Raw genomic sequence first — 12,298 nt, forward strand, 5'->3', positions numbered from 1 at the left:
ATGACGACCCTGGACTCCAACAACAACACAGGTACTGAGATTACTACCATCATCCTTTCTTTGTCACTTCTCCTCACTTCTATGTCTTAGAACAAGAGGAACTTTGTAAGGGACTGGGGACTCCCTTTTCTCCCGGGGATTTACTAGTGTAATGGGGGCCATAGACTAGGATTTCAAGAGGGTTTTGGTCTGGGAATGTGTCCGGAGTCGCCCTACCCCCACGGGCCCTCAGGGTCCTAAAGCTCTCATTAGCCTGAAGGATCCCGGGCCGAAGGAAATGGAGAAGGGGTTACGTGTGGTGAGATGAACAGTTTAGAAGGACTGGGAGCGGAGCTTTGGAGCAGTGCCCCTGAACGCCCCCATCTACCCGCCCCCTGTCGCTGTAGCCTGGCCTTCTCGGAAAGAAGGTCCCCTCCTTCGTCTCTTCCTCTTCCCCTAGTTCCGCAGGCAGGAAGAAACCTAAGAAGCACTGGGGTGATCGGGACGCCAAGGCAGGAGGGGCTGGGGAATGGGTCAGGTCTCACTGGGGAATCCTCAGCGGCAGTAGGGAGCGGTACTTGAGAAGCTGGGCGAGTGGCGCTGGGCCCCAGGAGGACACCCACAGTGCCCGGGTGGCCAGGAGGGCTCACATGGCTGCAGAGCCGGGCCCACGTGCTGCGTTTGTTTTCATTCAGCAGAAGCCGTGGCCACCACCTCATTGGTCGTTGCCTCCCGGCCCTGTTACATAATGAGCTCCGCCCCTCGGTCGCCCCGGCAACGCGTGTTCCCTTTTCCCCTCCCCTCTGTAGTCCCCGCCCATCTCGCGTTCGCTGCCCAGCCCAGGACCAGGACCCGGGGAGGGGCGGGACAGAGGCGGTGCTCCTGCTGTCGATTGACGGGAAGCGGAGAGGGCGGGCCCTCGAGTTCCGGGGTTCCTCGTTGGGGAGCCACGTGCAAGAGGCACACGTGGAGCGGAGACGTGAGGCCGGCTGAGGGCCCGACTCCCGCCCCGCCCCGCTGAGATCTGGGTGAAGCTGGGCTGACTCACCGCACCCGCCTGCCTCCTTTTCCTGTCCGCCTGCCCGGTTTCCCCCTCCTCCCCATCACCAAAGCAGACCTTGCTTGGCCTCCTGTTTACACTCCTCAGGAGGACCTCACATTTAGCCACCCTTCTCCCCTCACTCCTTTCCTCTTTATTCTTGTTGCACCTACTCACTGCACTGCCTTTAGACTCAGCTTCTCCGCATTCCAAGTTCTTTCTGTTCCCCAAGCATCTCTTTCCGTAGTCCTGCAAACATTATCTTATTCCTCACCCCACCAGACAAGCAGCAGTTTGCTTCCTAAGGACTTCCCCAGCTACAACTACATTCCGGAATAATAACTGGAAGGATATTAAGTCTCTCTCATCTTTTTGTTTGTTTGTTTGTTTTACAGAAAGGAAAACAGACCTAGAGAAGGGACTTGATTTTCTCTAGATCACAAATCAATTTGGTGGTGATAGATCTAGAACTAGACTCTTTTGAATGTGCCCCTCACTTCCAGGTTAGAAGGAAGTCTTTTTAGTGAGTCTTACTCCTCTTTGGGGGATGGGTGAACTAGGTCAGGTTCATTTACCATCAACTAAATACCCCATCCCCCCGCATCAGCCTTGAAACTATAGGAGCTGATCTGTTGTGCAACTATTTTACAGGGAGCTGGGTTCACCCTGGCCAACCTTGAGCTATTTTAGGGTTGCCCTGCCCAGCTTAGTGTGTGTCAGTGGGTGAGCAAGACATGTGCCTCTGGAGACACAGTAGCATAGCCTGTGTTGGCTTACACGTGTCCTGGGATCCTCCCTTCTCTCACCCCGCCCATGGCCAGCCAAACTAGGTGCTTGGCAAAGGTGTGGCAGGCAAGTCACCTTTTTCTCCTGCTGATACCACGGGAACACAGCCACCTGGTTAGCAAGTAATCAGATGGCCAAAGTCCTGGAGTGGCCAGAGAGCCAAGGTCATTGTCACCAGGCTGAGAGATCTGGAAGGCTGGACAACTTGTCCTTCACACCCACCTCCTGCAATTTGCACTGCTGTTTCCTGGACTCAGAGGAAGAGTCCACTCAGACTAGGGCTATTGGAGGCCAGGGGAACCAGACTGGGCAGGTTTGGTACCTTTGGAGAATACATCTTCCACTTTGGGGGGAATGTGACTTTAAATTTTCACATTCCCCCACTCTCCTCACCGTTGGCTAGCTGCCCCTCCATGGCCTCATCCCTGGAATGGTCTTCTGTTAAAATCGGCAGCTGTTTATTTTGGAAGACTGGGCCTTATGAATGGGTCTCAGCTGCTCATCCCATCCTTAGGTCTGCCCCGGACAAGTCAGTAGCTGCAGCCAGTATTTCCAAGGCAGGCTTCCAGGGCAGGGGGAGGGGGCACATATGTGAGATGACCACAGGGGTCGTGCTTCTAGGGAGGTACCTCACACCCAAGGCAGAAGCTGAGTGTACCCTGCAAAGGGTCGTGGTTGTTGATTGGCTATGCCATATCTAGTATGTGTTGGGGGTTGCCTATTGTGGCTCTTCTGGGGTGCCACACGGTTAACTTCTGGTTTGGGGGAGGCAGGGGGGTGATGAGCAGGGTGGTGCCCCAAGACCATAGACATACGGCAGCTGACATCCCCTCCCCTTGTGTTCTATTGCCAGGTGGCGTCATCACCTACATTGGTTCCAGTGGCTCTTCCCCGAGCCGCACCAGCCCTGAGTCCCTCTACAGTGACAGCTCGAATGGAAGCTTCCAGTCCCTGACCCAAGGCTGCCCCACCTACTTCCCACCATCACCCACTGGCTCCCTCACCCAGGACCCAGCTCGCTCCTTTGGGAGCATTCCACCCAGCTTGAGTGATGATGGCCCTCCCTCTTCATCATCTTCATCGTCCTCTTCCTCCTCCTTCTATAACGGGAGCCCCCCGGGTGGTCTACAAGTGGCCCTGGAGGACACCAGCCGAGTGTCCCCCAGCAAGAGCACCAGCAGCATCACCAGTGAGTACATTTCCAGATGATGGGGGAAAGGAAGGTGGCAGACCTAGGCTGGGAGTTGGTGTCCAGGTGAAAGTTATTCGCAGAGCCTACCCTGGCCTTGGAGATTTCTCCTAGAGTTGTATCAGTTGCTGTTGAGCCCAGTCTGGTCATTTGAGTCCCCCCTAGATACCTGGGCTCCTCCTCCGTTTTCCCCCCAGAATCTCCAGCCCAGAAAACCTCCATCTCTGACCACTCAGACATCTCTCTTGCTCACCTGCTGCCCCTCTCTTCCCACAGAGCTCAACGGCATGGTGCTACTGTGTAAAGTGTGTGGAGACGTTGCCTCGGGCTTCCACTACGGTGTGCATGCCTGTGAGGGCTGTAAGGTGAGGCAGGTTGGGGGTGAGGGCAGGGGCAGGTGACCCCCTCCCCCAGGACGCATAGGCCTGGCCTAGATGGAGATGCTCACTAGCTGCCCCTGCCTTCTAGGGCTTTTTCCGTCGGAGCATCCAGCAGAACATCCAGTACAAAAGGTGTCTGAAAAATGAGAGCTGCTCCATCGTCCGCATAAATCGCAACCGCTGCCAGCAGTGTCGTTTCAAAAAGTGTCTCTCCGTGGGCATGTCCAGAGATGGTGAGGCAGCACTGTTGCCCCTCGAGCATTCCCCTTCCGATTCTGAATTAACCCCTCCCTGTAAAAAGTCCTAAACTGAGACACATTATACCGGGAGTCTCATTTGCATAGGGGATGCCCATACTTCATCCTCTTGGGTAAACCCAGTTCTTTCGCATTAGTCCCTCTGGTCACCTCCTATCGAAATCCCTACTTGGAAAACCCCCTCCATGGGTGTGGCCTTGCTGGTTTTAGTTTTGATGTGGAACCCCAAGCCTTCAGGGTCTCGCCCTTTCAGGAGGAAGGAAGGAAGAGAAGCATGTGAGTGTGTATGAAAACTTCCTGACACTGCTCTCATCCTGTCACAGCTGTGCGTTTTGGGCGCATACCCAAACGGGAGAAGCAGCGGATGCTCGCTGAGATGCAGAGCGCCATGAACCTGGCCAACAACCAATTGAGCAGCCAGTGCCCAATGGAGACCTCGCCCGCCCAGCACCCAACCCCAGGCCCCATGGGCCCCTCACCACCCCCCGCTCCAGCCCCCTCACCCCTGGTGGGCTTCTCCCAGTTCCCACAACAGCTGACGCCTCCCCGATCTCCAAGTCCCGAGCCCAAAGTGGAAGATGTGATATCCCAGGTGGCCCGGGCCCACCGAGAGATCTTTACCTATGCCCATGACAAGCTGAGTTCACCTGGCAACTTTAATGCCAACCATGTATCAGCCAACCCTCCGGCCACTACCCCACATCGCTGGGAAAGTCAAGGCTGCCCGCCTGTTCCCAATGACAACAACATCATGGCCGCGCAACGTCATAACGAGGCCCTGAATGGTTTACACCAGGCTCCCTCCTACCCTCCTGCCTGGCCCCCTGGCCCTGCCCAGCACAGCTGCCACCAGCCCAACAGCAATGGGCACCGTCTATGCCCCACCCACGTGTACCCAGCCCCAGAAGGCGAAGCACCTGCCAACAGTCCATGGCAGGGCAACTCCAAGAACGTTCTGCTGGTGAGGGCACCAGGGGTGAAATGGGCAGGGGGCCTGCAAGACTGGATTTAGCATAGGGCAGCTGGGTGTGCCTGGAGGCTAACACAAGAATAGCCTCTTCCCAGGGGAGGATGCTGAGCCCTGTAGCAAGGGCTCTGCTTGGGGAATCTCTGATCTCCACCTGGCACCTGACGGCTACTTTACCTGAAAGAGCCATCCTCCCGGGCCACAGCCTCTCACCCAGGCCAAATCATGGGCCCAGACCTGTGCGGGGAGCTCATCTGAGGTAGCCTGGCTGATCCTCCCCTCCCCAAATCCCTTCCTCCTCCAGGCATGTCCAATGAACATGTACCCACATGGATGCAGTGGGCGAACCGTGCAAGAGATCTGGGAGGACTTCTCCATGAGTTTCACACCCGCTGTGCGGGAGGTGGTAGAGTTTGCCAAGCACATCCCAGGCTTCCGTGACCTTTCTCAGCACGACCAGGTCACTCTGCTTAAGGCCGGCACCTTTGAGGTGAGTGACCCTTTGTGCTCCCCACTCTTGACCTTGGGAAGCACCCAGCAGAAACTTTGGCTTCTGGGGCAGGCAGTGTCTCTGAAAGGCTTTGGAACCTCAGTCAGTACCTTTGTCCTTAGACTCTGACTGAGGAAGGAGGGGGCAGAACGTCTCTCACTCCTGCCTCAGGAGGCTGGGCCTTCTCACATCCCATTGCCTTACAATAACACTTTGGGGCACATTGCTACCCCCGTTCCAGGCCTGAGCAAATTAGTTTTGGTGAAGTGACTTGCCCAGGGTCACAGGTAGTGACTAAGTTGTGGCTCAGATTTAGGCCTGTTGGATTTCAAAGCCAGTGTGGGATGTTCTCCAGCCTTCCACCTGGTCTCCCACCTCCCATTACCCATTTGGAAATTATCCCCACTCTTTACTGGGAAATCCAGTAAACCCTTCAGAAAACTGTAGGGGTGATTCGGCAAGTGCTCCCGCCACCTCACCCAGGATGACTTCCCGCTTTAGGTGCTGATGGTGCGCTTTGCGTCGCTGTTCAACGTGAAGGACCAGACAGTGATGTTCCTGAGCCGCACCACCTACAGCCTGCAGGAGCTCAGCGCCATGGGCATGGGCGACCTGCTCAACGCCATGTTCGACTTCAGCGAGAAGCTCAACTCCCTGGCGCTCACGGAGGAGGAGCTGGGCCTCTTCACCGCGGTGGTGCTTGTCTCTGCAGGTAAGTCAAGCTTTCGCCTGCACCTGACCCCGGGGAGGAGGCGGACGCAGTTCAGTTGAACACACCTTTTATGGAGTACCTACTCTATGCCAGGCCCTGCACTGGGCTCTGGCGAAACAGACATGATTCAGACACAGTCTAGCTTGGGAGACAGACTCATGCCCGACTAATTATAAAACAGTGAAATAAGTGTCACAGTAGAAGCATGAACCAAGGGCTTAGGAAGCACACACAGCTATTTCTGCCCGGGGAGCTGGGGAAGGAGGTGACACTTGAGTGGGGCCTCAAAGGGACAAGTGAGCTATTGCCAGGCAGGGGTGGGGGTGGGAGCGTGGAGGTGGGGTAGGCATTCAAGTGGAGGGAACTACCGAGCAAAAAGCAAGGGAGCCTGGATAGGTTTGGCCTGTTTAGGGGAGGAGAGCGGCCTTGTGGGCTGGGAGGTGCCCAGCCCTGCTGAGCCCATGCTCCCAGCTCTGGGGCACCTCCTGCTCTGGGGCAGAGGCCTGGGGGGAGGAGTAATGCTTCCCTCCTCCTCCTTCCCCTGGGCCCTCCGAGGGGCTTCAGGGAGAGGCTGAATTGCCCACGGCATCCTCCTGGCAGACCTCGGGGTCCTCCTGGCAGACCTCGGGGTCCTCCTGGCAGACCTCGGGGGGGTCCTGGCAGACCTCGGGGTCCTCCTGGCAGACCTCGGGGGGGTCCTGGCAGACCTCGGGGTCCTCGTCAGAGGAGCTCAGGGAGCTCGTCTCACTGCTGTCGTCTTCCCCACAGACCGCTCGGGCACGGAGAATTCCGCTTCGGTGGAGCAGCTCCAGGAGACGCTGCTGCGGGCTCTTCGGGCTCTGGTGCTGAAGAACCGGCCCTCGGAGACTTCCCGCTTCACCAAGCTGCTGCTCAAGCTGCCGGACCTGCGGACCCTGAACAACATGCATTCCGAGAAGCTGCTGTCCTTCCGGGTGGACGCCCAGTGACCCGCCCGGCCGGCCTTCCGCCGCTGCCCCCTTGTACAGAATCGAACTCTGCACTTCTCTCTCCTTTACGAGACGAAAAGGAAAAGCAAACCAGAATCTTATTTATATTGTTATAAAATATTCCAAGATGAGCCTCTGGCCCCCCCGAGCCTTCTTGTAAATACCTGCCTCCCTCCCCCATCACTGAACCTCCCGCCCCCCCCCTATTTAAACCACTTTCTCCCCTCTAATTCTCTCGCCCCCCAATTTGTTCTATTCCTGTCTCAAATCCAATAGTTCACAGCTGAGCTGGCTCCTGTGGTGTGTGCTTGTTGGGGGCGGGGTGGGGAGGAAATAATGCCAAGGCTGGGGGCACACCTCTCCATCTGGTCAGTTTGTGGGGTGGGTCCTCTGCCAGCAGATGGGAGGATACAGGGAAACAGCACACAAGTCTAAGGGGGGCGCCCACGGGGGTTATTTTCATCATATATTTATTACATAAATATATAGTAAAATAGACGAGCAACAATTACCATAAAAATATCTTTCTTTAAAATCCTGACCCAAAACACAACGGGGTGAAAAATCGCACATAACAGACATACTGATTGTCAACATGGGGCAGGAGTAGGAGCCCCCCAAGTCACTCCTACTGGCCCCACCCCTGGGGAAGGGAACTACCTCCTTCCCTGTTTCTGGCCACAACCCCCCTCCCCCCACCCCAGCACCAGCTTCTCATACATTCAGTAGCGCCTCCAGGGAAGTCTCCCCCTCCCCCCACCCAGGAGTTCCCAGGGCAGGAATTACTGTCCCTATGGAAGGTGTCTGTCACACGCCCTGCCCTCTCCCAGCCCTGTAGACCCGCCACCGGGAGAAGGCATAGGGGCTCCCCCACCCCCACCCTCCCCAAGTCTGAGCAGGGAGGAGGCTGGATGAGGTATGTGTGTTATGAGTGATAGGACGGGGAATACTGAGATGGAGAGGCGATGGTGGGGGTGGGGTAGTGGTCATGGCTCTGGCACCCCCTTGTCCTGGCCTGGACCCCTCATTCTATTCTCAGCAGCCCCTCCTCCCACCAATACTGCACCTGCTGCCCCACCCTGCCTGCCCTAGTGCCCCGGGCCAATACTGGGGGAGGCATGCTAAGCACCCACGTCAAAGCCATCCCCCTCATTAGCACCAATGGCCCCCAGGAGAGGGCCCTGTCCCCCACTTCCAAAGCAGGGACTGGGACAGCTGCCTCTCTAGAGCAGGTTTGTGGCACTCCTGAGTCCCCCCCAGCTCCTCCCCCACCACATGTACTCACACATTCACACAGAGAAATGCACACGTACACCCCACATCACAGAGTGAGGGGGAAGGGTCAGGGGAGGAGTGGGGGATCACAGCTCATATGATGGGGGTGGGGTAGGGGGATTCCCAAGTGCCTGTAAGAGGCCAAGCCTCTTCAAGGCCTTTTCTCCACCATGTCCATGGCTGAGAATGGGGAATGAGGGGGAGAGGGGGCGCTGGAGGGATGGGGGAGACAGCAGACAGGTCAGGAATTCCACTGGGCCCCCAGGGGTAGGAAGGGGGTACAAGAGGGCTTGCCTATAGGACAGGAGGAATACAGGAAACAGAGCCCCAGGAGAGAAAGGGGGAGACAAGACAGCATGTGCAGCCCACAAGCCCCAGGGGGCGGGGCAGGCACGTGCACAGGTGACAGCACAGGTGACAGCCGATGCTCTTCTAGGCCCTCCCCTCTGCCCAACACCTGAACAGCAGGGGAAGGACATGCCCTGGTGGGCAGCATAGCATTGCGTGTGTGTGTGTGTGTGTGTGTGTGTGTGTGTGTGTGTGTGTGTGTGTAGGGGGCTGTGGCAGGCTGAGGGTCAGGGTGGGGTGGCAGGTTCCCCACAGCTTAAGACATTTCTGCCCCAGTAGTGCAAAGTGCAGGAAGCCCTGGCACCCCTCCCCCTCCCCCATTCCCCATGGCTTCCGGGGGCATCTATGTCCACCCATCCATCCCTGCCGACATGCAGCCCTGAGCCCAGGGCCCTCTGGTCTGCTCTGCCCCTCCCCACCCTCCCCCTTGCCCCACCCACGGGAGAGCTACCTCCTCGTCCCTCTCCCCTGCAGGGTGGGCAAGAACCAAGGGGAGGAGGAGGGTAACGGACGCAAATGCAGACCAACAGAGCACTCCTCCCCGCGAAGGTGGGAGGTGGCTCAAGCCAAAGTCCCTGAATTAGAGAAAAGAAGAGGGGAAGTGGGTCCCTGGCGGGTGGAGGGGCTGGCCGGCCTAAAGAGCTTCAAAGGAAAAAGGAGGAGCACCAACCGCCCCCTCCCCAGGGGCCCCAACTAAGTGCTATTAATCTAAGCATCCCAGTCCTAGGTGCCTGCCCACCCGGAGTCTGGGTTAGTGCGTAGACGTGGGAGGAGGGACGGAGGAGGGCAGAGGTTAGAGAGAGCCCAGAAGACATGTGGGAAACAGAGTCCTGAGGGGGTGGAGGCCCTGGGAGAAGCCCGGAGCGCGCACACCCTCCTCGCCCTAGTGCAGAGCATCTGGATTGGAGCTAGTACAGCAGGATGTGAGGAGGGCGGGAGCTGGAGCCACAGTTTTTCCTGTGTGGGTGCCAAGGTGCAGAAGGAGTGGTGGTGGGGGGGACGGTCAGGGAGAGGCCCCTGGGGCTGGGCACTTGAAAGGGGGAGCTGTGCGGGCAGCAGGGCAGGCTGGTGAGGGGCCAGCTGGCATCCAGCGTGAGAGGTAGATGGAACTCAGCGGGCACGAGTGGCAGAGAGCAGAGGAGGTACTGGGGTGGGGGTGCCAAAGGGGCACAGAGGGAGGGGCAAGGCAAGGGGTGGGTGGCCAGGACCCTGTTGTGTTAACTCACAGCTCTGATCGGCAGCCCTACCTTTAGGGACCTTGTGTGGGGGGCAGTTCTCTGATTTGGGGGGAGGAGGGGGAGTTCTCAAAGTGCATGGGGATGGTAGGGGGGTCCTCCCCTCTGGCCAGCCTCAGTTAATAACTTAATATTATCTCTCTCTCTCTCTCTCTCTCTCTCTAGCAATCGTTCGCTCTCTCTTTTTTTTCTTTTTCTCTCTGTCTAGTTTTTCTTCATTTATCTTCTCCCTTTGCCTGGTTTCCAAAGTGCAGTTAGAATGACTATAATTTTTAACCTCCGGGGAGGAGCCACGCCAAGCCCTTCTTTGCACCCAGGCATCTGGGGAAGCGAGAGGCCCTTAGCCTGGAGGGGGAATCTAGGCCAAGGAACTAGACGGGGCCTCTCTCTTGTGTGTGTGTAGGGGGTGAGCTGAGGGCCTCTCCCCCGACTCCACATTCCTGTCCCCTACAGTCAAGATAGCTTGTCCCCTCTCGGTTCTCCCTTCCTTCCCCTACCTTCTTAGAGGACGGGGCGCACGGTCCCTCCCAGCCTCCCACACTGTCCTTTCCATAGCAAGTTCATCTGTGGCCCTGTCCCAGGGCTGGAGGCTCTGAGGAGGGACGGGGTGGTGCGGGTGTGTGTGGGAGCTGCATCTATCCGAGGACGAGAGGGAGGAGAGAAGAGGTGTGGGGGGTCTCCCTCAGCACCCAGCTCTGCCCCTTCTCTCCAGGCTCCTCCCCACCAGCTCCGCACACCCTCTGGCCGCCTGAGGCTTTAGACTTCCTGATCCTCAAAGACCTCGAGGAAGAGTGGGGGGAAGAGTTCGGTGGGGCACTCGACTTTCATGTGGAGGAAGCGGCTGGCGTGGCAGGCCCCGATCATGCGGAGGTCAGTCACCTTCATCAGCAGCTTGGGCCAGAAGTGCGGAATGTTGTGTTTGCGGTGGTTGACGTAGTGCTCGAACGCCAGCAGGTACGCCTCCTGACTCTTCTCGATCTTGTCCACGCACAGCAGGCCCGAGCGGTCTGCGGGAAAGGAGAGGCAGGAGGGTGAGAGGGTGAAGGGAGACAGAGGGGAGGGGCGGTGCGTGGAGGAAAACACACGGGGGTGGGGGCGGGGAGAAGACGGGTATGGGAGGAACAACTCCAAGGCAGAGAGAGGGTGACGGAAGGGATGAGGACAGAGGGACAGACAGGTGGGGAGGGAGGAAACTCAGCAATAGGGCAGGACTGGGGGCAGAGAGAAGGGCTGGGGGGGCAGAGAGGTGGGGTGGGAATAAGGGTAGAGAAAGGATGAGGGGGCAGAGAGCGGGGATGGGGCAAAGATGGGAAAGGAGCAGAAGAGGGATCCGGAGGCAAGAGCTGGGCCTGGGGAACAGAACAGACGGGGATGGGTGACAGAGCAGGGCACAGGGCACAGAGGATGGGCTGGGTGATGGAGATGGCAGAGGTGAGCTTGTGGGACCCAGAGGTGGGCCTGGGGGCAGCACAGAGAAGCTGATGAATGGAGCGAGACCGGGGTGAGGAAAGGGGAAGCAGAACAGCCCTCCCAGCCAGCCGGCAGGTACCTGTTGACATTAGCAGCACGGCCTGCAGCAGAGCCACTTCCGTGTCGTCCAGGTTAAAGGCAGAGAGTGACTTGCCCAATTCAAAGATGGCGTCGGAGACGACGCCCAGGCCGCCATTCTTGAGCTGCTCCCGCTTGACAGCCATCTCCCCGCTCAGCGTCAGGGTGTCGCTCTCGGGGTCATAGCGGACGGCAGCCCGCAGGGACATGATCTCCATGCAGCACCCCTTCAGGAGGATGATCTGGTCTTCACAAGGCAGCTGTGGGGTGGCAGGGCCAGGGAAGACTCAGCTCGCCCTCGCCAAGAGTGTCCCCCCCCACCCCCCCGGGGGTGGCCCCTGGAGCTGCGAGGCCACGCCTGGCTTCAGCCAGTAACAGGTACTCTGCACAGCTCCCCTTGCGCTGGGCCCCAGACTCGCCCTATTTCATGAAACCTCACAATTACCCAATTACATCTCCAACCCCACTGCAGATGAGGAAACAGATGCGAGGGAGTTAGGTGACATGGCCAAGGTCATTCAGCTGGTTCAGCAGCCTGTCCCCAGCTAGTGCTCTTTAAGACGAGAACTTGCGGGCTGCCTGGAGTTGGGATGGCCACGTAGAGATCGGGGGGAGGGGCTGGGAGGGCTGGGAGGGCTTGAGAGGAGCGGTGGGAACCGACTGGTTCCATAGGGACCAGGTAGCCTAGAGTGTGTGTGAGTGTGTGTGTGGGGAGGGGGGGCGGTTGGTGGAGGGTGCGGGGGGGGGTGTGTTGATCTGAAGGAACTGTTCCCTGTCCAGAGAAACTCAGATGAGCAAGTGCCAGGACTGAGTGACCTGGGGAGCAGGTCTAGGTTTCCCTCGTTTGTCCCCTCCCATCTGCCACTCACCTCGGAGAACATGGGCAGTTTTTTGGCAAAGTCCACCACACGGGTGATGGCCGGGGTGATGATCTTGGTAAACTCGCTGAAGGCCTCTAGGTCCACCTTGTCTCCGTCCGGCATGGAGACGATGGGTGACTGGCCAATGTCATCCGGCTGGAGGGAGGGAGAGAGCGGGGGTCAGCCGGGGTTGCAGACCCCTTCCAACCTCTGAGGCTCCCTGCCCACCAGGGGGAGCTCCAAGGCAGCTTGGGGAAGAGGGGCC

General features: G+C 58.2%; 2 protein-coding genes across 3 annotated transcripts in view; one reads left to right on the top strand and one right to left on the bottom strand.

Moving 5' to 3' along the window:
- On the top strand, positions 1–5,858 carry NR1D1 (nuclear receptor subfamily 1 group D member 1; the record flags this gene model as incomplete). Its single annotated transcript, XM_080681153.1, has 7 exons — positions 1–31; positions 2,658–2,993; positions 3,270–3,358; positions 3,462–3,606; positions 3,954–4,591; positions 4,902–5,087; positions 5,589–5,858. The coding sequence occupies 7 exons, from the start codon at positions 1–3 to the stop codon at positions 5,856–5,858; spliced, it is 1,695 nt and encodes a 564-aa protein (XP_080537279.1).
- THRA (thyroid hormone receptor alpha) overlaps positions 5,854–12,298 on the bottom strand; it is a 23,979-nt gene continuing 17,534 nt past the window's right edge. Inside the window, exons 7-10 of one of the 2 annotated variants that reach the window (XM_080677191.1) lie at positions 12,043–12,189; positions 11,175–11,433; positions 10,505–10,632; positions 5,854–6,713 (exon numbers count right to left, since the gene is read on the bottom strand). In XM_080677191.1, the coding sequence (XP_080533317.1) occupies positions 6,360–6,713; positions 10,505–10,632; positions 11,175–11,433; positions 12,043–12,189 (888 nt within the window). In that variant the 3' untranslated portion in view covers positions 5,854–6,359. Of the gene's footprint in view, positions 6,831–10,504; positions 10,633–11,174; positions 11,434–12,042; positions 12,190–12,298 lie in introns of both variants that reach the window. The other variant, XM_080677190.1, reaches the window with a different exon arrangement.

This window comes from Plecotus auritus (assembly GCF_963455305.1).
Source record: "Plecotus auritus genome assembly, chromosome: 7".
In the NCBI taxonomy this organism is placed as follows: domain Eukaryota; kingdom Metazoa; phylum Chordata; class Mammalia; order Chiroptera; family Vespertilionidae; genus Plecotus; species Plecotus auritus.